Source organism: Limanda limanda, chromosome 17, assembly GCF_963576545.1.
Source record: "Limanda limanda chromosome 17, fLimLim1.1, whole genome shotgun sequence".
Classification (NCBI taxonomy): domain Eukaryota; kingdom Metazoa; phylum Chordata; class Actinopteri; order Pleuronectiformes; family Pleuronectidae; genus Limanda; species Limanda limanda.
In genome coordinates this window covers 134,452-161,843 of record NC_083652.1, presented here as the reverse complement: position 1 = coordinate 161,843, position 27,392 = coordinate 134,452, and the positions used below count along the sequence as shown (strand labels likewise).

The 27,392-nt window shown below is 41.9% G+C and overlaps 1 protein-coding gene across 2 annotated transcripts in view; it reads right to left on the bottom strand.

The window, feature by feature from the left end:
* The window catches only part of ap2a1 (adaptor related protein complex 2 subunit alpha 1), a 54,807-nt gene extending 28,925 nt beyond the window's left edge, over positions 1-25,882 (bottom strand). For both annotated transcript variants that reach the window (XM_061089442.1, XM_061089443.1), the window contains exons 1-9: positions 25,108-25,882; positions 15,991-16,202; positions 8,011-8,204; positions 7,768-7,897; positions 5,898-5,999; positions 3,887-4,146; positions 2,848-3,016; positions 1,477-1,614; positions 1,067-1,249 (exon numbers count right to left, since the gene is read on the bottom strand). In XM_061089442.1, the coding sequence (XP_060945425.1) occupies positions 1,067-1,249; positions 1,477-1,614; positions 2,848-3,016; positions 3,887-4,146; positions 5,898-5,999; positions 7,768-7,897; positions 8,011-8,204; positions 15,991-16,202; positions 25,108-25,174 (1,455 nt within the window). In that variant the 5' untranslated portion in view covers positions 25,175-25,882. The remainder of the gene's footprint in view (positions 1-1,066; positions 1,250-1,476; positions 1,615-2,847; positions 3,017-3,886; positions 4,147-5,897; positions 6,000-7,767; positions 7,898-8,010; positions 8,205-15,990; positions 16,203-25,107) is intronic.
* Positions 25,883-27,392: the final 1,510 nt, after the last annotated feature.

Below are 27,392 nucleotides of genomic sequence, written 5' to 3'. Positions count from 1 at the left end.
GAATATCGTCACACGGCTCCATAGGTCATTCTGAGTTTTTCTGTTGGGTAACTTGCATTGATGTTTTCTTATTGTTTGATTTTTTTTGTTCCAGTTTTTTTCCAAGAAGAATGCCCAATCTTTTTAAATGAAACTATCAAATTGTGGGTCTTTCAGAAGAGTTAAAGCACCATCTGGCAGTGTGTTTCTGTGTATTAAGACCAAAATGACTCATGAACTGTTTTAATGTTTCTGCAGATTACCATACACATTTATGATGTAAAATGTTACTATGTTTTGTCAGAGTACCAATCTCATGGATATTCCATGTCACATAATTTAGTGATAACATATCATTTTATTATACAAAAGTATGCATTATTGTTGGTGTATGTGTGTGTGCGCAAGTTTGTGTGTGTGTTTGGTAGTATGTAGCTGCGGAGTATGTGGACCAGGGATATACAAGCACACGCAGAGGGGCAGAGGGGCACAAATTGCACAAAATGAGACAAAACATAAATAGAGAGATAGAAAAAAACAGACAATAAACAAAGAAAGAAGAAACCAATCACTGTGTAGAGATGTCTCTCGGGTACTGGTCGAAAGTGTACAACAGGCCTGTTCATCTAGCGGTCCACAGGTCATATAGGGCCCTTTTGAACTTTTCTATGACCCACAAGACTGCCTGCAAATCAGGCATTACATGTGTGATTTGATAAAACTAAGGTATATCTCTGAGCAGTCTTGTTATATTTGCTCCTGTGCAAAGATACCATTTGCCTGAAGTCACTGCAAATGAATTCACACATTCACCTTGAGCTCCTTGTGAAGATAGTTTGCATTGACATCTTACCAAATATCTAATTAAATGCAAATCTATCAGAAAAATGACAAATAAATACACATTACTTTGAAAAAGAAAGGTATTTATATAGCGCTTTTACATTGTTGATGTCCACTCAATAATTTGTGATGGTAAATTACTTTCTTCTGGACAGGATGAGCCAGGAACCAGGCTACCCATCTAGTGTGTACATTCAGCTCTAGCATCATCTTTGTTACATTTTAAGATTTTATAAAGCAATACCTCAAACACTGTTTTGGCTGCGTAGCCCTGCACATCATCTCGGTTGATGACGATCTGAATGACGCGATACCACACCTCCTCACTCACATAGTCACCAGCAATGCGAATGAGATTGAGAATGGTATCCACGTACCAGGAGTAATCCACAGCATACTTCTCTGCAAGTATGGCCACTTTCAGCACCTGAAAGAGTAAGGCACAGCTTAATCAGATAAAATGTAGTATTTTTAACTGTCAAAAATAAATCAATGACAAATTTTGAACTATCGAGTGTACGTTTGAGTATGTAAATAAAAATACATTTTCTAAAGAATGATTTGATGTTGATGAATGCACCCGACATTAAGAAACTGACATCCAGAGATATCTCTCAAATAATATATATTTTGTAAAAAATCTCTGACACCTACCATCTCTTCTCTGATGGAGTAGTCTGCAGTCTCAAGGTAGCTGAGCATCTCGGCTACAATCTGCTTGGCGTTACTGCGATCACACATGGCATACAGCAGATCAGCTGCCCTCTGTCGAACGCTCACATCCCTCTCAGTCTACAGAGACAAACAACATAAAATGAAAAAGACGAGAATGACCTACAATTGGATAACATTGTGTGGAGGGTGGACTGTCCTGTACAACTGACAAATATACCACATTTTAAAGATAGAGTATGTTATTGTGAAGTCGAAATATGTAAGATGACTGGTTCATACAGTGCTGTGAAAAAATATTTGTCCCCTTCCTGGTTTCTTATTTTTTGGCATATTTGTCACACTTGAATGTTTCAGATCATCAAACAAATTTTAATATTAGACAAAGATAACCCAAGTAAATACAAAATGCAGTTTTTAAATGATGATTCAATTTATTAAGGGAAAAAAGCTATCCAAACCTACCTGGCCCTATGTGAAAAAGTAATGCCCCCCCCTTGATAAATCATCAATGAACTGTGATTAACCACATTTTTTGGAAAGCTGAGTTCGATTTCATTAGCCACCCCCAGGCCTGATTACTGCCAGACCTGTTGAATGAAGAAATCACTTAAATATAACCTGTCTGTCAAAGTGAAATAGGCTAACAGATCTAAAAAAGCAACACATCATGCCGCGATCTAAAGAAATTCAAAAACAGATGAGAAACAAAGTAATTGACATGTATCAGTCTGGAAAGGGTTACAAAGCCATTTTCAAGGCTTTGGGACTTCAGCAAACCACGGTGAGAGCCATTATCCACAAATGAAGAAGACTTGGAACAGTGGTGAACCTTCCCAGGACTGGCCGGCCTACCAAAATTACTCCAAGAGCGCATCGACAACTCATCCAGGTCATAAAAGACCCCAGAACAACATCTAATGAACTGCAGGCCTCACTTGCCTCAGTTAAAGTCAATGACCATGATTCAACAATAAGAAAGACACTGGGCGAAAATGGCATCCATGTGAGAGTTTGAAGGCGAAAGCCACTGCTGACCAAAAGAAAGCAAAGTCTCTTCTCACATTTGCCAAAAAACATCTTGAACACCCCCTAAGACTTTTGGGCAAATATTCTTTGGACTGACTAAACAAAAAGTGAACTTTTTGGAGGGTGTGCGTGCCGTTCTATCTGGCGTAAATCTATCACAGCATTTCATAAAAACAACATCATACCAACAGTCAAACATGGTGGTGGTAGTGTGATGGCTTTTTCACAGCACTGTAGATCTTGGAAGACAAGTCCAAGTCTGTTATCAAAATATTGCTCAGATATTCTTAGTGATCGTATTTAGTTATTAGTGAAAGGCACCACCTTGAGGGCATTGATGACGGTTTCGATGTGTGTCTTGACAGCTTCATGGGAAAACTCAGAGCTGGCAAGAGTACACATGCTCTCCAGAGCCAGGTAGCGCAGGTTGGTCTCTCTGTGCTGCAGGAACTGGCCCAGTTGGTTACAGGCTCGCACCAACAGATTTGGTTCACTGTCCAACAGAGATCAAAACTTAATTAACAGCTGTTCAGGTCAAACTCAGCAGATCACGTTATTACTAAGTAAGACTCATTAAACAAGACAAAATAAGTTTTTAAAGACAAATGTATAAATAACTAGAAAATGAATTAATATGGTGTCCATGTTGGTCATACTTAACAATATCCTACATAAGCTTTATTAATCTAAGTGTGAACCTGCATTTGGGTTAAAGCTACTTCAATACCATCTACATTAAAGATTCAGTGTGTAGAATTTAGTGACATATAGTGGTAAAGTTGCATGTTGCATGTTGCAGCCGAATACCCCTAACCTTACATTCCGTTTAGAAACATGACAGAAAACCTGTGGTAGCCTTTCGTTGTCATAACAACCATAAAAGGTGTTTAGTTTGTCCAGTCTGGGCTACTGTAACAAACATGGCAGCCTCCTTGGAAAGGACCCGCTCCTGATGTAAATATAAAGTATTGAAATGCAAAGGGTCCATTCTAGGCTAAAGAAAACAACATTTCGTACAATTAAGATGATTAGACACAATTGAAAACATCACAAGAATTATTTTATATTCAATTTCTGACAATAGATCCCTTTCATCTAAATTTTACACACTGGACATTTAAAGCAACATCTCCTTGTCTATTTTCCTATTAAATTGGAAATTTCTTACATCAGTGCTCCATCAAGCCAATCAGAACATTTACGGTTTTTAAATGTAATAGTAACAATAGTGACAAAAACAGTATTCATTTCAAGCTCCAGATATTACACTGCTGATTTAATGGCTGAAATACTATAACTTTGTTTAAGCAACTACTGTGTATATTTTGTTGAAGTGCAGAATCATGTTGATCAGAATGCTCACCTGTCATAGTGGATGATAAGTGAGATAGCTTCAAACAAGATTGCATTCTTGGCATTGGAGTGCTGGACTTTTTTGGATTTGGGTGGCTCCTGGGCCTTGTTAAGGATAGTCTCAAGGCACTCTACTAGACGACCCTTGACAGCACCATCTTCTGGTGGAGGGTAGCACTGCAGCAGTCGCAGCAACTTGCAGGAGAGCCATGGGGCTGGCACAAAGTAGTAAGTGTAATCCTGCAGGTCAGTGGAGGCTGAAGACACAATCTAGAAAACCAACAGAAACTTTCTTTATATGTGCAATAATAGTTACATTCTATAATTTTTGTCAGTAAACTGCTGCTAACTATATACAGCAAGCCCAGAAATGACCAGTATCTACTACCATGCAAGTTTCAGCTTTCAAATGTTAGTCTCTAGTATTTTTCTTCAAAGTTAAATGTTCCAAAATGCTTAAGGCTCAGGAGATAGGCCGGGTTGTCCATTCTGAATTGTAACGTAAAGGTGCTTTGAGAGGTCATTAGATACACCACACATAAGAAAAACAATAGTAATAATAAAAAAACAATATATATTTATATTTACTCACTATTTACTTCTTATTTACTCACTTTTTCTAATATTTATACAAGGTAGCATTTATTTAGACATAAACATATCTATATAAAAATATATAAAAGATAAAAGATATAAAAAGTAAAGTAAAAGGTGAAATGCCCAATGCAAAAAGCAAAACAGTGAACAGTGTCAAATTGCAATATGCAATGTAATACAGTGTAATATATATAATATAATAATATGTGTTAATTTAACAGTCTTGGGGTGTCGGGGCGGAATAAAAGTCCATACAACTGCATTGCGGTTTTTATCTAATGACCTCTCAAAGCACCTTTACGTTACAATTCAGAATGGACAACCCGGCCTATCTCTAGTTAAAGAACGACCATTCTAACTCCAGAGCCACAGCCGCCTAGCACTTTGACCTCCAAACACAAGTGAATGTTTCTACCAAATTTAGGAAATTTCCTTCACGCTGATCTTACGAAATTATGTCCAAAAAAAAAAACATTCTCCCAGCAGGTTGTTTTTGTCCTTTAAGATTAAGATTAAGATACATTTATTTGTCCCAAACACATGCACAGACAGTAGCAAGTTGAAAGTAGCCGCAAATAATGTATCTTTTTTTCACTGTTTTGTTTTCACTATCAGCACTTGTTCTCTTCATTTAGTCTATAGGTGTCCCGACCACTGCAGTTTTTTCTCTCCTCCTCGAGCCAGGGAAGCAACAGTTGTCATAGATGTGAGGACAATTCACATTAAAGCTTTCAAAGAAAACCTGTGCAAAGCTGATTTCACATGGTACAGCAGCACAACGTCATGTGGTATGCAGTTTTTATGACCAGTCTGTAAACCTGGAGAAAGCATGTTAAAGAAGACTCTAACGCCGGGTTCACACCGGACGCGTAAGTGTCGCGTAAGCTCAGCGTCAAGCCTTAAATAACAGCTGGCTTCCATCCACTCCCATGTTAATCCCTTGTGCCGACCCCACCGGAGGCTGAAGTGCAGCGCTGCGCCAAAACTGCCTCGCGTCGTGCAGCGATTGTTTCGGCGTCGAGTCTATTTTTTGCGCATGACGCAAGCGTATCACAAACAATATTGATGACATTTTATATGATATAAATGATCAAATACGCATTCTATAGTTTGTATTCCCCTTCTGTTGTCCACCATTTTTCAAGTGTTTACTCCAGAGAGGAGACACCATAGTCACATGAGATACACAAGGCACAGCATTGGCACTTGACATAATAAACTAACCTAATCTAAGATTTGACTTTTACTTTTATAATCACTCATAGGGCTGTTGTATTTTATATTATATCAAGCCCTATCCACCCCAACCATCACAAAAAATACCTAACCCCAACCAATTCTAACAATGTCCTCACAAAGATGGTTTCATAGCTAAATTTATTCACAAAATCACAGAAAGTATTCTCATGTGCACACATACTCACCCTGCTGAGTCGGGAAACAGCCAGGGAAACACAAGTCTTGAACTCATCTGGATTCTTCTGGCTCAGACAAGTTATGAGAGAGATGGCGGCTGTCACCACACCCTAAACCACAGAGACACAGACACATTGCAGAAGATTAATAAATTCACTGATTCATCACGGCCCAGTAGTGACCCGTCCTGCAGTTACCTTCTCGATCATCAACCAAGTGAAAATGTGTTAGCTTATCCAAAAGAGACTTTGATAGATTAACTATTTAATCTAAAAGGAAAATTATGTAAGATTCATAACACATAAATATACAGCACAAAGCTGTATAGTGTACTTCAGGAAATTTTGGTGCCAAAAGGCAAGATTTCCACCGGCAACAATAGTGCAACTTCATAAAAAAATACTCCCTGTAATGTCTTACATTGGTTTTAACCAGTGGTGGAGGAAGAACTGAAGTTTAGTTCTTAAGTAAAAGTACACAGAAAAATATATACTTAAGTAAAAGTAAAAGTACTACATCAACAATCCTACTTAAGTAAAAGTAAAAAGTACTTGCTTTTAAATTTACTTTAAGTATTAAAAGTAAAAGTAGCCTACTTACGAAATGGGTTGTCTCTCAATGTCTAGGCTGTGCCATTTTGATAAAGAATGCAGATATAGTTATTGGTAATACTCATGCCTCTACAGATGTCACTACTAGTAATAATTATAAGCAGCTGAATGTTTTTTCAGCAAAACAGGCAAGGTTGTAGTGCTGCTGCCAAACGCGCTGTTGCAGGTATGGCCTGCCCCTTTAAGGAACGGGCCCAGAGAGTGACGTAGTGCACCTGGGTAACTTGCGCAAGAAGTGTGTGAATACGAGAAGTGAACGAGCACCTGGAGGTGATGACAGTGTTGCTCCGGTGGACAGTCAATAAATAAAGTGGCGGCGTTAAAACTAAAGAAACGTCTCCTCCTCCTTCTTCACGGAGTGGTCCGGACGGCTGCTGACCGGCCACTGTGTGTGACTGTGTGTGTGTGTGCGTATGTGTGTGTGTGTGTGTCACCCAGATGCGTATGTGTGTGTCACCCAGATGCGTATGTGTGTGTGTGTGTGTCACCCAGATGCGGAGCTGACGAGTGGGCACCCTCCGTCGGCCCAGCGCTAAACAGAGTAGCTGATGGTTAGATAGTGATCAACTACGAACTTTAACAGGAAGAGTGGAAATGTTTGTTGGCGTGTGTGTGGCTGCGTGTGACTGTGTGTGCGTGTGTGGAGCGCTGGCGGAGCCGCTCCGTCACAGCAACATTTTGGCGAAACTGTGTTCATAAAATGTAACGAGTAACGACACATATTGTAGAAATGTAGCGGAGTAAAAGTATAGATAATAGCTGCAAAATGTAACGGAGTAAAAGTAAAAAGTATGCACTATTATTTTTACTTAAGTAAAGTACAGATACGTAAAAATTTACTTAAGTACAGTAACGAAGTAAAAATACTTCGTTACATTCCACCACTGGTTTTGACCATATTGATTTGATAACTTTATTACTATTCCTGTTTTATGAGAAAATATGTGTGCTGTTTAACTCCCTTTCACCTCCACAACACAAACCTTTCTTAAAAAAATGTCGACTTTGGTTTGTATATCTGTCTTGACAAAGTTTTTTGATCCAACACAATGACCTCCGCCACAAGGTTATATTTTCATCAGCTTTTGTTTGTTTGTTAGTTAGTAGGATACGCACATGGATATTCAGGGATGTACCACTGCCCCAAAATCGAAACGATTCTTTTTAAATCTCATGTATCATCCTTCCACCACGTTTTCGTTCAGTAGTTATTGCCTGCTGACAAACAAAAATGTCCTGTATCTAGAGGTGTGAACTGTGCTCTCACCATGTGTTGATCGTTGAGCAGGTGCACCACACGCGACGTCCACTCACCCATCAGCACCAAGTCAGGGGAAGTCTTGTAAAGCCGCAGAAGACACAGGGCAGCGGACTGTTTCACACTGTCCATTGTGTCACTGCAGTGCATCACAGTCACATATCAGCAGTTAAGGCACAGTGACAGTAAGTGACCTGATGTAAACCTATATTTTTATTCATCATTTAACACATAAGAAAAAGTGAGACTTACCCAGCAACCAGGATGCGAGGGATCTCACTTGCAAAGGCTTCAGCCATCTCACGGCTCCCAACGTTTGCGATACAGTGAAGCGCCAGGCACATAAAGGTGGGGTTGCGACTGGACAGGTCATTCTTGATGGCGTTGTTAATCAAACGGATCAGCTCACTGTTGCTGTTTACCAGCACTGAGATGAACAGGTAGCCCTGAAATAATGAAAATGATGAAAGACTAACGAGGTCCTAAAATACAAACAAAAACAAAATACACTGTACATTGGTGTGTCATAACAAATGTTCCTGATGATGATAGTGTACATTTGATTAGGTACCCTATAGCTCAACTAATTCAGCTTGATCCAACAGGTCTGTGATAAACATTGTAGGGCTGCTCGATTATGGAAAAAATCATAATCACGATTATTTTGGACAAAAACGAAATCACGATTATTCAAACGATTATTAATATGTGTCACTTCCGGTTCCGGTAAACACCGATTACGGCTGCTTGTCTTATTCTTCCGTGAAATCATGCAGGATATCGGTGCCTGGTTATTCAAACCCTTAATGATGACAACATTAACACTCTCCATAAAAACACTTTGTAACTGAGAACTTTGAAATTTCCTCTCAATATTAAATGTCCCCATCTGCCCCCCCACTACAAGCACACAGAGAGAGAGAGAAAGAGAGGGGTGGGTGGGGCTATGAGGACCATCATCATTTACCCCCGAACCCTGACATTGAACAGGTTCCATACAACAACAAGCGGAGAATCGCGAGCTGACCCGCGCGGGTCCGGAGTGAACAGCCGGGCGGCTGAGCGCTGGAGAATGGACGCTGCGCGGCGCGGCCGCTACACTGTGTGGTGCTGCTGCTTATGTTGCGATCCCATACAACATAACTTTTTCTACACTTTTTGTCGATCAGACGGGCCTGCCCTCCCTCTGCCATTTTCTACTTGCACTGTTTTTTAAATACCTCTGGTCCCCACACACACAACTCGCCTCCTTCTCTTCACAGCTGCTTGAGAGTGAGTGCCAGTCAGCGGGGCCGCGTTGAATGCTTTAGGGGAGGGACTGAATTGCGCATGCGCGTCTATTTAGAAAAAAATGCCAAATAATCGTTTCAACTCGATTATAGTAGTTTGGAGATCGTTTGACCCAATAATCGTAATCACGATTATATTTCGATTAGATAGATAGATAGATAGATAGATAGAGTACTTTATTCATCCCCGAAGGGAAATTAAGTTGTCATAGCAGCCGGTATATTTGAATACAATAAAATACAATACAATAGAATAAAATTTAAAATATTGAGGTAGAAAGAATAAAAAAACAGAAGCACAAGATAAAATACAATAAAATAGGTAGATAAGGTGCAGTGGCAAGATGATGGTAAAAGTACTGATGATATGATGGTAATGGTATTGTTAGACAGTATATAAGAATAGTACAGTATATATAGTATATAATATAACATAATATATATTTATATATAATAGTAATTGTACCAATATAAAAGCAGTATATGGTAATAATGGCAGCAACAGTATATATAATAATAATAATAGTAATGGTGATATAATAATAGTAATTATAACATGTACACATGTATAAATATGTGTATATAGACTTATGTAAACAAGAATATACAGAGAGTATGATATGATATATAGTAGAGGTATGAATATGAATATAAGTATTTGACTATACAATAGGTAATATAATATACTATGAGTCTAAGAATATGTAGACAGAGTGTGCAAAAGACAATATTATTGTATAAAATGATATATAATATCAATATGGTTTATATGAACACATATCACATATGATGTGAAGTAAGTGTATATGGAGCGGAGTGTTGTACAGGGTACACAGTGCAGGAGACAGGTTTAGTGCAGTTCTGTGATGGTGGCTCTGACAGAGGTAGATGAGTAGTACAGTCTTATTGCGGTTGGGAGGAACGATTTCCTGTATCGTTCCTTAGAGCAGGGGTTCCCAAAGTGGGGGTCGCGAGACACAGAGGCGGGGTCGCGAAATGCATTCCAAAAAGAAAATACTATATTATTAATTTTTTTTATAAAAAAAAAAAAAAAATTTGTATAATATATAAATATGAGTTGATATTTGAAAAAACGATGCAATTGTATCCGAGCGTTTAGTTGTTGTATTGAATAAGGCCTCAGCCTTAAGGCCAATTTATGCTTGAGCGTATTTTGTAAAACGGATAGATAAGACCGCCCTATCCGTCGTGAAACGCCCTCTCCGAGTGCTTCGGACAGCTTTTCGTACAGGTCTGATTTTTCTAACTTCTCCGTGTTGTGTCGGAGAGCCCGCGGACATCTCTTGGCTGTGATTGGTCCGCGAACAACATCATTTCCGTATGTCGTCATTTCCGTACGACGTCATTTCTGTTCGACGTCACTAAATAAAATAGCTTACACATTTCCCATCAGTTTTTTTCTTTTTTTCCCCTTTTTTCCTCCACAAAAAAAAACATTTCCTTTTTTTATCTTATGACACAGGTTAGCGCCAGTTCAATTTACAGCAGCACCAGTCACACGGTAGCTGGCCAAAACTCTTTTGGAAAGCAGCTGAAAATTATTGACAGTCACAATAAAACGTTTGTTAATACCAACCAAATCGAGGAGGCCACAGGAACAGGACAGGCTAGCGGAGAAGGAGAGTCTACCTGAGCAGACATGCACAAGCACGCACTCACGAACGCACGCACGCACAGTGCATGTGCGTGGCTGTGCGCAACATTATAAACCACCTCCAGTGTCGTTGGGGGTCCCCAGTCTCTGGCACCGTTATTTTGGGGGTCGCAGGCTGAAAAGTTTGGGAACCCCTGCCTTAGAGCAGCGGGGTTGAATGAGTCTGTGGCTGAAGCTGCTCCTTAGCTTGTCCAGGGTTTTGTAGAGGGGGTGAGAGGGATTGTCCATGATTGCCAGCAGTTTTGCCAGCATCCTGTCCTCCACCACCTCCTCCAGGGTGACAAGCTTACGGCCAGAACACTAGGCGCAGTAATGTTTTTTGTCGAAGTCGGCTCTTCTTCGTGTGTTGCACGAAGAAGAGCGATTTATTTACATCGCCACGGCGGCTCCGCAGAGCCTTTTTCTGGCGGAAAAATCCGCCGGTTAGTGACGGGTTCTACTAGTGGACATAGTGTCGGATCTCTTCTGCCAAGTGCTCTTCTATTTGGTCCATATTCGTTCTTCTAAATCTTCCGTGGTTTCCGGGCATGAACCGGAAATGCAACTCCGGAAATGATGTAGTCAGCAGACCAATCACAGCCCTCGCGGCCGGGTGACGCTTGCGGGGCTTTGCCGTCTAGTTAGAAAAATTGGCCGACGCACGTAAGGACGTAGGAAGGGCCGTGAGGGGCCCGGAAGGGCTCTTGCGTCTCCGTTCCCGTGAAAACGCAGAAGCATGCGCCGGCCTTTAGAGCCAACCACAGACTCTGCTTTCCTTATTAGTTTTCTCAGTCTGTTGGCGTCCTTTGCCTTGATGCCCGCACCCCAGGACACCACAGCAAAGAAGATGGTGCTCGCCACAACAGACTGATAGAACATCTGCAGCATCTTGTTGCAGACATTGAAGGACCTGAGCCTCCTCAGGAAGTAAAGCCGGCTCAGGCCCTTCTTGTAGACGGCCTGTGTGTTGGTGGACCAGTCCAGTTTATTGTCCAGTGTGACACCCAGGTATTTGTATGCCGACACCACCTCCACATCTGTCCCACCGATGCAGACAGGAGAGGGCAGGGGCTTGTTCCTCCTGAAGTCCACCACCATCTCCCCCCCGCCCTCAACACACCCCACAATGGCCGTGTCATCAGAGAACTTCTGCAGATGACACGACTCAGTGCAGTGCTTAAAGTCAGCAGTGTACGTGGTGAAGAGGAAGTACAGTACAGTTCCCTGGGGGGCCCCAATGTTACTGATCAGACGATCAGACACACAGTTCTGTAATCTCACAAACTGCGGTCTGCCCGTCAGATAGTCATCGACCCAAGTGATGAGGGGAGCACTCACCTGCATGCCCTCCAGTTTAGCCTTCAGCAGTCTGGGCTGGATGATGTTGAAGGCGCTGGAGAAGTCGAAGAACATGATCCGGACTGAGGTGTTGGGTCTGTCCAGGGAGGAATAAGCCTTCTGCAGCAGGTAGATGATTGCATCATCAACCCCAACATGGGGCTGATATGCAAACTGCAGGGGGTCTTGTGATGGGAACACCAGCGGCCTGAGGTGTGCCAGGACCAGTCTCTCCATGACCTTCATGATGTGAGAGGTCAGTGCCACCGGCCTGTAGTCCTCCAGTGCAGCAGGACGTCCTTTTTTGGGCACTGGGACTAGGCAGGATGTTTTCCAGAGCACTGGCACTCTCTGAAGTTGTAGACTCAGGTTGAAGAGGTGCTGGAGAACTCCACAGAGCTGGCTGGAGCATCCCTTCAGCACACGAGGGCTGATGCGATCAGGTCCTGCAGATTTTCTCAGTTTGAGCTTCTCCAGCTCTCTCCTCACCTGGCTGGCTGTGAAGTGGAGTCCAGACTGGGGGGTGAGGGAAGTCAGTGGTGGGTTTGAGGGTGGAGGTGATGAGGGGGGTGCAGAGAGGTGTGTGTTGCAGTACGTGGTGGGGGGCTGTGGGTGATGTGAGGATGTCCTGGGGGTGGGAGGTGTGGGAAGGTCTGTGGTGACGGGGGGCAGGGGGTGATGGGGGGAGTTGGGGGGTTGTTGTTCGGAGAAGCAGAGGAGGCAGTGGAGGGTCCGCTGGGGGTGGGGGTGTTGGAGTTGAACCTATTGAAGAACGTGTTCAGCTCGTTCGCACGTTGTTCATCCCCCGCTGCTCCCCCACCTCTCCTCTGGAAGCCGGTGATCTCCTTCATCCCACTCCAGACGTCCCTGGTGTTGTTGTCCTCCAGTTTGTGCTCCAGTTTTCTCCTGAAGTTGTCCTTGCTCTCCCTGATGCTGTGCTTGAGCTCCCTTTGTACTCGCTTGAGTTCTGCACTGTCCCGTGATCTAAAGGCCCTCTTCTTCTCGTTCAGAAGGGCCTTCAGGTCGCTTGTTACCCATGGCTTGTTATTTGGGTAACAGCGAACCTCTTTAGCGGGGATGGTGTTGTCTATGCAGAACCCAATGTACTCAGAGACACAGTCAGTCATGCCATCAATGTCCTCACCATGTGGCTCATACAGAGCATCCCAGTCTGTGGTCTCCAGCGCTCCACGCAGTGTTTCCATGGCCTCAGGAGACCATTTCCTCACTGTCCTCACTGTGACTGGGTGCTGCTGAACCACAGGCTTGTATGGTAAGAGCAGGACTAGGTTGTGGTCTGACTTGCCCAGTGGTGGCAAGGCAGTGCAGCTGTATGCATCCTTCACATTTGCATACAGCAGGTCCAAAGTCTTATTTTCACGTGTTGCACATTATACAAACTGGAAGAAGGTTGGGAGTGTGGATGAGAGGGAGGCATGATTGAAGTCACCTGTGATGAAGATGAAGGCCCCGGGGTGTTGTGTCTGTAATCCTGCAGTCACAGTGTGGATGACGTCACACGCTGCTTCCGCGTTCCCGGATGGAGGAATGTAAACAGTGATGGCGAAAACACTGGTACCTCCCTCGGCAAATAATACGGACGAAGTTCGACAGCAACGAGCTCGACGTCCGGGCTGCAGACACGCTGTTTAACCGTGACGTGCCCGGGGTGACACCACCTGTTGTTCACGAGCACGGCAAGACCCCCTCCTTTCTTCTTGCCGGTCGCGGTGGTGTCTCTGTCGGCTCGGACCGTCTGGAAGCCGGGAATGGTGACGTTGGAGTCCGGTATCTGCTCGTGCAGCCACGTTTCCGTGAGACACACAACACTGGACTCCCTGTACTCCCGCTGCGTCCTGATGAGCGCTTCCAGTTCGTCCACTTTATTTGCCAGCGATCTCACGTTTCCAGTGATGACTGCAGGGATGAAGGGCTTAAACTTCCTCTTCTCCATCCTCAGTTTAATCCCCGCTCTGCAGCCTCGCCGTCTCCTCTTTAACTCTTCCGGGATGATGGGTCTCTCTCCGGCCAAGAGGGCTGTGTGCCTCAGGGCCATCAGCCGGCCAAAGCCGGCGTGTGTAGCAGGCATGCTCCCAGTTATCCGAAGAGACCGAAGTGCAGTTAAAAGTTGTAAAAAGTGTAAAAATCAGTAGTAAAAGCACCTCGTCCTTGTGCGGTACGACGATGCTTAGAGCAGTGCAAAAATAAATATAAAAAACAAACAGCAAACCTAATAAAAACACAATAAACCAACAGTAGTACCAGGAGCTGCTACGACAGGCTGCTGTTAGTACGGCGCCATCTTGGTTAATTGAGCAGCCCTAAAACATTGCATTCATGAATGTTTTTTTAAGGCCCGCCAAAAGTATTGGCCAATAGTGGCCTATGACAAATATATAAGTAACAGCAAATATGTTGTTTAATGTGCACCAGTTGACCACCATGATGACTCCATAGTTCACAATACTTATAGAGCTGACTGCAGCACATTTAGCGGAGAATGTATCCACTCACACCGCCACGCCCCCCTGCCCTGGAGCGGACTGTTGACAGTGCGCCTCAATCGCGTCACTCAGGGCGGGGGGGCGTGGTGGCGTTCTGAGGGACAACTGGCAGGTCAGGGGTGAGTTTGGTGCCACCTAGTGTCTAAACTGAAAAGTGCAATACAGTGGGCCATAGTACATTACATTACATTTAGCTGACGCTTTTATTCAAAGCGACTAAAGGCCAGAGCATGCTTCTGCATTTTCAGGGACACGCAAGCGCAAGAGCCCCTTGCGTGCTTGCGTACCCCTTCTTACATGCTTGCGTACGTCGCCCAATTTTTTTCTGACTATACGACAAAGCTACGCAAGCCTCACGCAGCCCGCAAGGCTGTGATTGGTCTGCTAACTACATCCTTTCCGGAGTCATGCCCCATAATATTGGCAGAAACCACGGAAGATTTAGAACAACAAATATGGACCAAATAGAAGAGCGTTTGGCAGAAGTGATCCGAAAGTATGACCACTTGTATAACTCGTCATTGACTGGCGGATTTGTCAACCAGAAAAAGGCTATGAGGAGCAGCAGTGGCGATGTAAATAAACAGCCGACGACGACTGCCACATATCTTCGACAAAAAACGTTACTCCGCCTAGTGTTCTGGCGGTGAATTGCTTTGCAACACGTCGACACAACTGCGTGAAAAGCCGCAGATGCAGTTGCAGAAGCATGCGCTGGCCTTTAGGCTTTTGACAACTCATGTAGGCCGAAACTGTAGGTCACAAATACCAGGTCCCAACACATTGCACCGGTGCAACCAATGTTAAAAGTTAGTCTGGAGCCCTGCTTTTGAAGAATATTACATAGCCTACTTGAACCAAGGACTATTTACAGTACTTCAATAACAAATTTGCATATTTGGTTCATTCATTTTCCTCAATAGGTGATTCAGGTAAACCAACTCCTATTAAGAAAATTAATGAACCAAATATGCAAATTTTTTATTGAATTACTGTAAATAGTCAATTAAAAACTATTATCTTGGTGTCAGCAGATCTTCAAACTGTCCTTTGGACATCATAAAATACACCCTTAAGTGGATTTGGTATCGTTGGTAAGGTATTTCGAATTTTTTTAGGTAAAGTAAAAAGGACCGGATCACCATCACTTCATGAAGATTCCACCTTTCTTTTCATGAGGTGCAATTTTTTTGACCCCTATAATATTTGTAGAGAGCAGTTAATGTGACTATTCAGGGGTGTCGAATTTCACTTGAAAATATTTGCTTTTTCTTGCCTGGTATTCATATAGCTGTTAATCTGCAAAGGTCTTCAGACTGAAACATCTGCCTGCACTAAATCAGAGATTTTTAATGTGTATTTTTTTAGAACATCGGAAAGCTTTCACTGACCTTTATTGAACAAACTCCAAAACTGTTACAAACAAGACAAACAGTGGCCAACTTACTATCTGTTTCTCTGTGTACTTGTTGGAGCTCAGCAGGTTGACTGCCTCCATGTGTCCGAAGTCAATGTCATGGCCAAGCAGGAAGATGAAGAGCAGCTTGCAGACATATTTCTTCTTGCTGTAGCCGTCCAGAGCCTTATCACCTTTAAACTTGGAGCGTATGTTGGCCAGCTCTTTATTGATCCGCTTGATCTCTGCTTCTTTGCTCTTACCTAACAAGGGAAAAAAGAGTAGCAAAATGTCAGTGTTTAAAATATGAAAATGTTGGATCTGTCTCTGTCAAACTTTTGAGTTCAAGAATCAGAGGGGTCACCATCTCTTCACAGGAAAGAAAACTTTTTCTTATCTTTGATATATTGTGGGAAAAAATCTTGTGTTTTTGTCTAGTCAATTTTATAATAGCTTCACAGCACTGCCACAAAATCCGCCAACTTAATGCAAGTGTGCTGAGACACATAATAAGTCCCAGTTCAAAGGGTATTTATATATTGCTTTTCTGGTATTGATAACCACTCAAAGCGCTTTCAAGTAAAAAAAAAAAAAAAAAAACACGCTCACATTCTTCATTTGTAAACTGATCAGCATTCACAAAGAATATGAACAAACTGTCAATAACCAGCTCTGAACTCTTGACAACTCGCTGGGACTCTTCACTTTCGCTCTCTCGTGCTGTCTGAGTCTCTTCCCTCCTGATACAAAAAGGTTCTGCAGTCTGCTGTGAGAGGGGCATGAGAAGAGAGAGCGCGAGAGAAGCGTAGCTTTCACAAAACATTCAGGTGACAATTTATACTCTATAGTCATTTTATACACTGCACCTGATAAAAGCTGCGATACATTGAATATATTTTATACGCCCACCCCTACAATGTACATTTTTTTGACTGTTTTTCACTGACCTGCTGCAGTTTTAACATGAATCTTAAATATTCTTTGACTTGTCAGTGTCCAAATAAAATTAAAGCTGAATTATTGCCAAAATCACATATGGGTGTGAGCCGAGATTATAATTTTCCAACGATTTGCTGTACATTAATTGCTAACTAACATGACCATATTTCAATACTGCAAGACTTATTGTAATAAAATTATGAGTTTTCATTATGCCCTAGCAGCCTAACAGGGTCGATTTTCGCTGTGGAACAGTAGCTTGTAAAACAGGCATATTTTGTCCAATCTACCCTGTTTGGGGTCCCTGACTGAAGTCATCTACATGCCAATATTCAGTTATAGGTCCTGGCAAACAGATGTCCACCTGTTGTCCCAATAGGGCTGGGTGATATGGAAAAAAAATATTATCACGATCAACTTTTTGATATCGGCCGATATGAAAGAGTTTTTCTTATGCAAAAAGCGATTTTACTTGCTCATACAATCCTCCTGTGCTACTGCACTTTACTTATCACATTTTATACAAACCACTACAGTGCGAAGGTGCATATAATGTACATACTCTTTAAAAATAACATTTAAATTTTTTATTTTATTCTATTACCTTTTAATATTACAATATTCTCTGCTGCTGTAACAACTGAATTTCCTCGGTGTGTGGATCAATAAAGTTTCATCTTATCTTAAATCAGCGCCACTGCAATGAGGCGCTTACTCCACAGGTCAATAAGAGATTCTGCTCCTATGATGTTTTCTCATTACTCACACATAATCTTGGGGGGAAACTTCTCTCTGCCGGAGTGTGTGTGTCCAATTTACACACAAACCGATAATCACATGTTTTTAGTTATTATTCCATGATGTTGGATCATGACTTCGGATCGTAACAGTCACTTTAACTCTGAGGTCCTGACTGTGCCCATCACAGTATTGAGGTATAAATCACTGAATTTGATTTGTTTAGAATGGCCTATCCACTGCTTTTAAAAAGTAGGGGTCGCGAGGGGGGTCATGTAAACTGTAAGGGAAAAGGAGGGTCAATGTGACAATAAAATAAAATAATTGTTAAATTAAATGTTTTTAGATGTTATTAATCACTGCATACCGAAATCTGTGTCCTTGGATGCCAATCTTTGTTTTCTTCTTGCAATGTTTTAATTAAAAAAAAAAACACAGACCGCTCAAGCCAATCCGAATCGAGCAGCCGATGCATCAGAAAGTTGCTTCGTGACTGAAAAATTGCTAGCTACCTCCTCCTAAAGTCAAAACTGAAGAGGACTCGGCCGCAAAACTGCCACAACCACGAAATACCACCTTGGCATCTAAAACTCTGATTTATGCATCTCTTCTTCCATTTGCCACCACATACCTCTGGTAGGAGCCACCACGCCCACCCCTCCCACTAGTGAGGGACCAGGTAAACTATTTACTTTCCAAATTATATCCCAGAGTGGAGGTGAGGATTCATTAATGTGAAGTTATCAGTCCGGATGCTCTACATAAATAAACACTGCCGTAAAACTGGTGCAGGATTCTGCGTGATGGATGCATGCGAATGGAAGGATGAGGAGGAAACGAGGGCTCAGCGATGTCTGATCAGCTGGTATAGATTCTATAGATCTGTGATCTTGGTGTTGAACTGAGCCCAGTATCACACCGATCGACCGTCGGAACCGGACCATTCAAGTACAAACACAAGCATATAATAATTATTCTGTTAAATTCTATAGATTGTGGACATCACGGCTTTCTCTGAATTATATGATCCTGTAGTTTTGGATGATTGAAATATGAACAGACAATACAACAAGTTGCATCACATTCTAAGTTTTACTTAGTTTTTGCCTTCACCTTTGAATTGCATATTTTTCTATTTCAGGCTGTGTTCTATCGTACTCACTCTCACACATTATATCATAATATCAGTGTATTTTCTTATATGCTCTTCACCTCCATCTCACGAACAAACACCTCAATGTCAGTGTGAGAATTTCGCTTCCTCTTCTCATCGCGTGATGCCGTGACCATGTCATGACTCATGGTGGAAAACCATTGGTCAGCTGCACACTTTAATATTCATGGTGCTTTGCATTGACCATTTATGGTTGAAAGAGAAATGAAGGCTCCAACCGGTAGCACTTTCTTGACCCAACCTATCCTAGCATTTATTGCACTTCAGTGACGAACAGAAGTTCAAGGAAGTAATGGCGATGACAGGGGACCAGATGTCCAATGCATCAGAGTAGTATGCTGCAAATAAACCCCGGCATAAATATAAAAGATTTATAAAAAACTTGAGCTCTTTTACTAGGCAAGTGCAATGGGGGCAGGACCAGCTGGTCACTCTGATCATTGAAAGACCAGACAGTCTAGCTTTTGTCTTTGGTGTCTTGCCGGCCGACAAATGAGGAGGTCTTCGACTGCCAGGTATGGAACTCCCCATCTCACGGCTCGCGAGAACACATTTGGAGTTCCTCCAACATCTCTCTCCTACTACACACCTCACTTGAATACAACCACTCTCAACACATTCTTTATTGAAGACCACACACACCATAGTACCTTTCCTTCATTCTCCTGTTAATTATTAGGTTCCAAGCTCAACAGTGCATGGTATTCCATGGTCTTGTTCCTCAAAACCAAAAAAAAACACGAAACTCATAATTGATTTCAGGAATAACAGTGTGAACACCGCACAAGCTTAACAACACCTGTTGTTCCTAAGGAACAAAAGGCGCAATAAACTCCCTCAAAAACAGCTGATCAATTTCTACCGCTCTACTGTTGAGAGCATTCGTACATAATGTTGCACAGTATGGTTCTCATACTTCAATGCAGAGAAGAAGAAGCACAAACTTGTTTAAACACTATAAAACTTGTTTAAACACTATAAAACAAACACGAGGAAGAGATGCCTAAGCAGCACCCATGGCAGCAGTCTTGTCAGAAAGTGAGAACATCCAGGTACATAGTCTCCAAAATAACATTATATGAATGATGGCGGCGCGAATGAATGATGGCGGCGCGTGTAGACGCAGCGACCACTCACGCTTCCAAAAACGCGGTGTTTTGTTTAGTTGATAGGTGTTTGTCAAAAAGTTTGTCGTGTTCGTCTCGTCTGTCTGCGTCGGATTACAAGTATAGTATACTCTGTTAGACATCTGCAAGACCAAGATCAACACCATGTTGGATACAAAAACAGAGACAACCATCAAGGAGCTCGGATTACTTCGCCAGCCCGTGATTACACCGGTTGACTGCGACTACAGCCCCGATCAAGAGACGTCGGAAACGGTGTGCGAGGAAGCAGAAGAGGGGCAAGCGCAGAGGTATCCGAGCTCGGCTAGCAGCTAGCCCAGCTCGCCCAGCCATACCATCCATCATCATGGCTAACGTACGATCCTTGGACAATAAAATGGATCCCATACGGCTTCTGAGGTCAGCGAATCGGACAGTGAGTAACTGCTGTGTGCTTGTTATCACGTTTGCGTACCGGGCAAAACGTTCCACAGAGGACGCAATCTCCTCTGCTCTCCACTCAGCCCTCACCCACCTGGAAAAAGCAGACTCACACATGAGAATGCTTTTCATAGACTTCAGCTCAGCATTTAACACAATAATCCCACAACAACTCATCTGCAAACTGGACCAGCTGGGGCTCAACACCTCCCTTTGCAATTGGATTCTGGACTTCCTCAGTGAAAGGCAACATGCAGTCCGAGTCGGCAACAACGACAACTCAAGCAGCATCACAATCAGCACAGGGGCCCCACAAGGCTGTGTGCTCAGTCCCCTGCTCTTCACCCTGATGACTCACGACTGCACACCAACCTACAGCACCAATCACATGGTGAAGTTTGCAGATGACACTACTCTGGTGGGTCTCATCACCAAGAATGACGAGACCCACTTCAGGAAGGAGGTCAACCTTTTGACCAAGTGGTGCAGGAACAACAACCTCATGCTAAATGTCACCAAAACAAAGGAGATTGTGGTTGATTTCAGAAAAAGCCACACTGAGCACCCCCCACTGACCATCAATGGTGCTGCTGTGGAGAGAGTGAGCAGCACCAAATTCCTGGGGGTGCACATCAGTGAGGACCTCTCCTGGGCCACCAACTCGGCATCACTGGCAAAGAAAGCCCAGCACTACTCTACTTCCTCCGGAAGCTCAAGAGAGCTAAAGCTGCCAAACCCATCCTACTCACTTTCTACCGGGGCACTATTGAAACCATCCTCTCCAGCTGCATCACGGTGTGGGGCAGTAGCTGCACCGAAAACAGCAGGAAGGCACTACAGCGCATAATAAACAAGACACTTACACCACCCGCCTCATCCGCAAAGCCACCTGGATTGCTAGTGACACCAGCCACCCTGCACACAGTCTCTTCAGCCTCCTACCCTCTGGCAGAAGGTACAGGAGCCTCCGGTGCTGCACAACCAGACTCAGTAACAGCTTCATTCACCAAGCTATCAGGAAGCTGAACTCTCTCTGCTGAAATCCCCCATCCCCCTCCCCAAATCATTCAGGACTATGAAACAAACAATATGTCTTTTGCACTTTTATCACTTTAGTACGTCTACACTTTACTTTACATAAAACCTATGCTGCTATACGTACTTTACTGTACTTGACTTGAATCTGTTTACTTAGAACTAGGAATGTCTTGTTGTCTTATCTGTTGTGCCCCCTGCACTTTATGTTTCACCGTGGGAGAGTGGGAACGATATTGATTTCTTTGTATATCTGTACATGTAAAGAAATTGACAAATAAAGCTACTATACTATACTATACTATACTATACTATACTATTATAGTCAAATTGTCATTGTCATTGTTTCCTATTACTTCAGCAGACGCTATTCTGGAGGCCACTTCAAGTGGCTGCAAAGGAAATTGAGACTCACTCTTACGAAATAAATTATAAAATCAAGTTGAAAGCAAAAGAAAGTTAAAATTTGGAAGGAAATGTATCCAATGTTTTCCGCAGTTGAGTCTCCATATATTGGATCTTAAGCCTTGATACTTCTTTTAAGCCATTGGTATGTATGTTGTGCATGATCTGCAATGATGGATCACAACAACTAATTGTCTTGTAGGTTTAAATCTGTCATAATGTTGGGAAGGTGCCATTCGGCAATACAAAATATAAAAAACTGACAATTCCCTTAAAATGCATTGACACGAAAGTAACAAGTCTGTTAAATGTAAAGAGTAGAAAGTTCAGATATTAAAGTGTTGGAGTAAAACTAAAAAGAATAGATACCTAAAAAATCTACTTAAATATAGTAACAAAATATTCGTACTTTGTTAATTCCCACCTCAGAAAATATACCTCCCAACCAGAAATATGAAAATGGCTTAATATAATATTTTATTTAATATTGTCACTGATATAACACACTGCTTTCAACGCTCAATATTTAACAACGGCTGTGCTCAGAAAAATGAGAAGCTGTAACTTTTATCTGGAAAGTTGTATACACTGACTTGCTGATGATTATTAGCAGTTGAGCTTAGTGAACCTCAACATCAAAACTCAGTGATTTTTCAGGTCTTTTACAATACAGAGCACAGCAAATCCCGTACCTATAGCTCACATGACACAATCTTATCTCTTGAAAAATGGCAGACACAAACAAAGCTAACAATACAGTGGGGACAAGTCATCACAAGTGTGGGAACACTTTACAATTAAGCCTTTAAATAAGACCGTTAGCTGCAAAATGTACAAAACTGATATAAATTGGCACAGCAGCACAAGGGTATGAACCTGAAGAGAAAACATGTTTGAGCAGTTCTTCTCTCACTTAATATTTTGATGGTTAACTTTATGTTCATACCGTAGTGATGTTGTGCTGCTGTGTCATGTGAACTCAGCTCTAACAAGTTCTTTGAGGCTTTAATGTAAAATGTTCTTAAATGACTGTCCCTTTCCCCATTTAGTGAGGAGAGGGAGAGAGATCTGCAATTACATAGTAAGATTCAAATTACTTTGCCTTTTCTTGTGGGTGGTTTGTCATTACACTGTAGATACAATTCTGTTAAATAAATTACCTAGCAAGCATTGCTAACGTGGCTAAGATGAGCCGCGTTAAACGGTCAGAAGTCTGGCTTCACTTTAAAAAAAGACAAAGACAAGGCAGCACAGCGTTGATCTGAAAGACTGTACAGTGTTTAATGTTCTGCGGTCTCCAAGCCCAAGTGTGTCATCTTCAGCTAGCGCTAGTAGCACCTCGCTAGAACCTCCAGCAGAGCTAGGGCTAGCCAGCCGCGAAGGCAACAACACCATTTTCGATGGCATTCAAGGGATCTTAAAGTTGACAATTATTTAAGTAACATTAATTTACAGGAGCAATTCGAATATTTTCTTCTACTAATGATACACGTATAAGACTATGTGTTGTTTGGTTAATTTAAAAGCCAGTATTTTCTGGGCAAAATGTTTCAACATTGCCTCCATCTCAGTAAATACAAGTTGGGTTAAAGACATTGAGCATGTCTGAGATGAGTTGTGTGGGGTTTATTTTGTAATGTTGCCTGTCTACCACAATGCCTTACCACTTCTGCCCTGGTGTAACATGAAGCACAGCTACTGTTATTGATCCAGTCCCGTAAAGATATTTTTGTTATCAAAACATTTTAACCTTTTTCAGGAATCGAAATGGGAAATCGATAAGAACTGGAATCGAAAAACAGAATGGGAATCGACCAAATTGAAACGATACCCAAACATAATTAAATTGCAGATGTCTGTAATACATTTAGAAACAGCATTGTACAAGAAGATTAAGTTTATTTTCCAATAAACTGTTTGATGCAAGTTTATTTTCTAATAAACTGCTGGAAAGGGTAAAAGTATTTTTATCAAAAATAATAATCGATGAAATAGAATGATCAACAGATTAATTGATTATCAAAATAACCAATAGTTGCAGCCCTAGACTTGTTTAAGGGGATGGATCCAGGATTTTTGCTTTTCACTTCCTTTAACAGTGCAGAGCAGTGTTCTTTGAATTTTTCGTGAATTCCCCAAAGAAATAAGGCAGAGATCATGATGAGAAAAATCAGCCATTATTTAAGGAGTGCTATCTTGTTTCATTCTATTGTGCAATGTGTGCTATGGCTTGATTGTAATGTTTATTAAACTAATATCTGCTGTCCTGCCTTTAAAAGATTTAATACGCAATGTATAAAATAAAATTATGAGGATAATGGCCTTGTTTAAAAAACTAAAATAAAACAATATTTTAAAATTGGTCTAAATTTACTTTGTTACACCTCCCTCATTGAAAAATCTAAAATTACTGAACAAGCAAATATTTAAATTTTGTGTGCAACCATTCAAACAAAGTGGCACTGACCAAAACCTTTTACTTGAGGGGGACTTTTAATACTCTAAATACTGCATCAAACTTATAAACATGCAAGGCAATAATGTGCAAAGCTTTTCAGGTGAATAAAACTTTGAGTAGCACAGAGGTGGCCATTGCTGCCTCTCACCTATTACCCAAACTGCATTGAAAAGTGACAGAATAAAATCCAAGATAAATGGCTTGTAGAAACACAATTTAAAAAATACACATATGCGGACCACTTTGTTTCAGGGCCAAAAGCAGTTGCAAGTGTGGTAACACTTGCCAAAAGTCAACACAGACAACACATACCACAAAATTCAATGCAAAATGCATGACTAGGCAGCTCAACTTGTCTAACCTGAAGGAAAACCTTGTCGAACACCAAATATGATTTAAAGCTGTGAGTGTACCATGACTGAGACCAAGCACCAGCCACAGAGAGCAAAACATTGGGTGAGGTTTAATACACAACTTCAGATAATATGTTAGACAGGTGGACTATTGTGCTGGTGAAGATAAATGGGCTCTTTAAACTGTATTGGTTGACATTAACTCAGCATTTCTGGTAGAGTTAGTAAACACTCAACCCATGGTTGCATCCAATTTCCTTATATTCATGCCATTGAGTATGCTAGGTCAGTGGCAAGAGTGCTTTTCGGTTGTGGTCTGAACTATTATTTTCTCAATTGATGTTAAGTTGTTTTTGTTTATTATGGTAAGACGATCATAATGATTGCAACATACTGCATTATATTGGATTTATACACACATTCTTGATTAACACGCCCCAGATAGGTAGAAGATCAACTATTAGTACTGGTTTTACCATGCACACATTTGCAATAGCAATACAAGATATAAACACTTACAGTTTCTAATGTCCGAAATGAAAACCGCTAATCCGCGCATTCCATCTCCTTTCGACACAGCCGGCATGTTCACAAGTTCCTGTCCTCACTCCGGCCTTATCCGAAAAAAACGACCTGACGTTGGTCAGCCTGTCACACTGAACAGGAGTGGAAGATGGCCAACTTGACGTTTGGTAGGATTTAGCTTCTTCACGATTCCGGTCGTTCGCTACTATTAAGGGTGATCTAGCCAGCGGTGTGCCTGTGGTTGGCTAGTGCGGATAGCATGTGCTTTATTAGCTAGATGGTGGTGGATCAGTCAGCAGTAGTTTAATTCAACGTTATCCTTGTTAACTGGTTCGGTTCCGCTGCCTGAGGCAAGCTAACGTTATTTCATTCAATCCGTACTTGCTGGGAAAGAAGCGACACGCACGACATCTACAGCATTACATTACTGAGGTCAAAACTACCAACTGTTTGGAGGTCTCTCGGGTGTACGCAGTCAGGTGTATTATAAATAATACGTCCGAAAATGTAACGTTAACTTACTCCGACTCAGGCACCGTAGCGCTAGCTCAACCACTAGCTAGCTAGCTTGCACAAATAAATGCTGGAATGCATCACAGGTTGACCGGAATGACTCGATCGAAAGACTTAACGGCAAGGTTGTGGTGTGAAGTACTACCCTTTCGCCCTCTCTCTTTCTTTCTTAAGCAGCAGATAAGATGTATGGTTATGTCCGCTCTAATTCTTTAGCCTCGCTCCGTGGCTCGAATAAGGCTCGTAACAGCTCAACCAGCCGTGAACGCGCACGGTCGTCTCCAAAGGCGGAGCGCAACGCGACGCGGATTGGTCAAGCGGAAAGCGCTTCTGCTGCCATTTTATAGGTTTATACCATATGGTTTATACCTATGGTTTATACCTATGGTTTATACCTATGGTTTAAAAGCATTTGGAATTTAGACCGTTGTACGAAATTGGAGTAAAATATCAAGGATATTTCTTTATCTGGATTTACTAAGTCTAACATTAACAACCCGGATATTATATGGTATGAGATCAGCTGATACCTAAAAATTCAGTTAAAGGGATAGCGATGTGAGAGATGAGAAGCCTCTTTCCTTGTGTGTGTGTATATATGTACATACTTAAGATTATTTCTCAGTGACCATTACTCCAGATATCCTCCGCAGAGGCGGTATATGTTTGACAGCAAATATCCCAGTGAAAGCCTTCGGACTTGATAAAATAAATAAAAGTTTAAATGTAAGCAGTCCTTGCTTAATTAAGCTCGAGCGTCTCTCTCTCTCTGTCTGTCTCCCCCTTCTTCTTCTTCTTCTTCTTCGTGTTGTACGGCGGTTGGCATCCAGCTTATAAGTGCATTACCGCCACCTTATGCTCCGGAGTGTGGGTCAGAAAATAGAAACACACCTAATTTGTCCAATCTCCCACTTTACACCGTACTCCTACAATAAGATACCTATAATTCTAACATCTATTCCTATTTACCATCATACACTGTGAAAAACCCCTGTATCTCTTAAAATGCTACTAATACCCTCACCTGTTTTCTTTCCTCCATACTTATTATGTCTTTTATTGTGAGATCCTGCAACCAAGATCAATAGTCCAAGATCACTTGGACTATTTTTTGTGTACTGTGATGGAAAATATACCCTGTTACTATACCCATTATACCCATATTGACCACACCGTAGAACTAATTTATTCTGGAACAAGTGCAAGGCCATAAAGGTTGCAGTTTTGGTGGAAGATAGTTTGCAACATTATATGAGAGAATTATACCACTATAGTTTAAGATCAATATTCCTTTACAGTATTTCAGGGGGAAATGAGAACCTCAGAACATTATCAGTTTACATGGTAGAGAGGGTTGCAATTGCTACAGCATTAAACTGGATAGAAGAATGACAACTTTAAAATGTTGTTTTGTGTACAGATTCGCAAGACATAGACAAAGACATAGGCAATGAGACATTTGAGACTGTACAGATTACAACCTTGCCCTGGATTCAAACGGTGGCATGAGAGCTTCCAGGGATGAGAAGCACATGAGTGAAAAAAGAGAGCGAGATACCTGAGAAACACAAAGGAGAAAGAGAGAGGTGGGAGAGAAGAACCTGTGCCAGAGCTGAGCTGCCATGAAGTCAGAAGAAACTGCTGGACAATTTGAATTTCATTTGAATTTATGTTTGCTCCTGAATAACATGACAGAAAGTGAATGGTGTGTCTCTGTTGTTTGAGACCCCGGTGGCAACGTCGTTTGCCTCAGTGGCGCACAAATG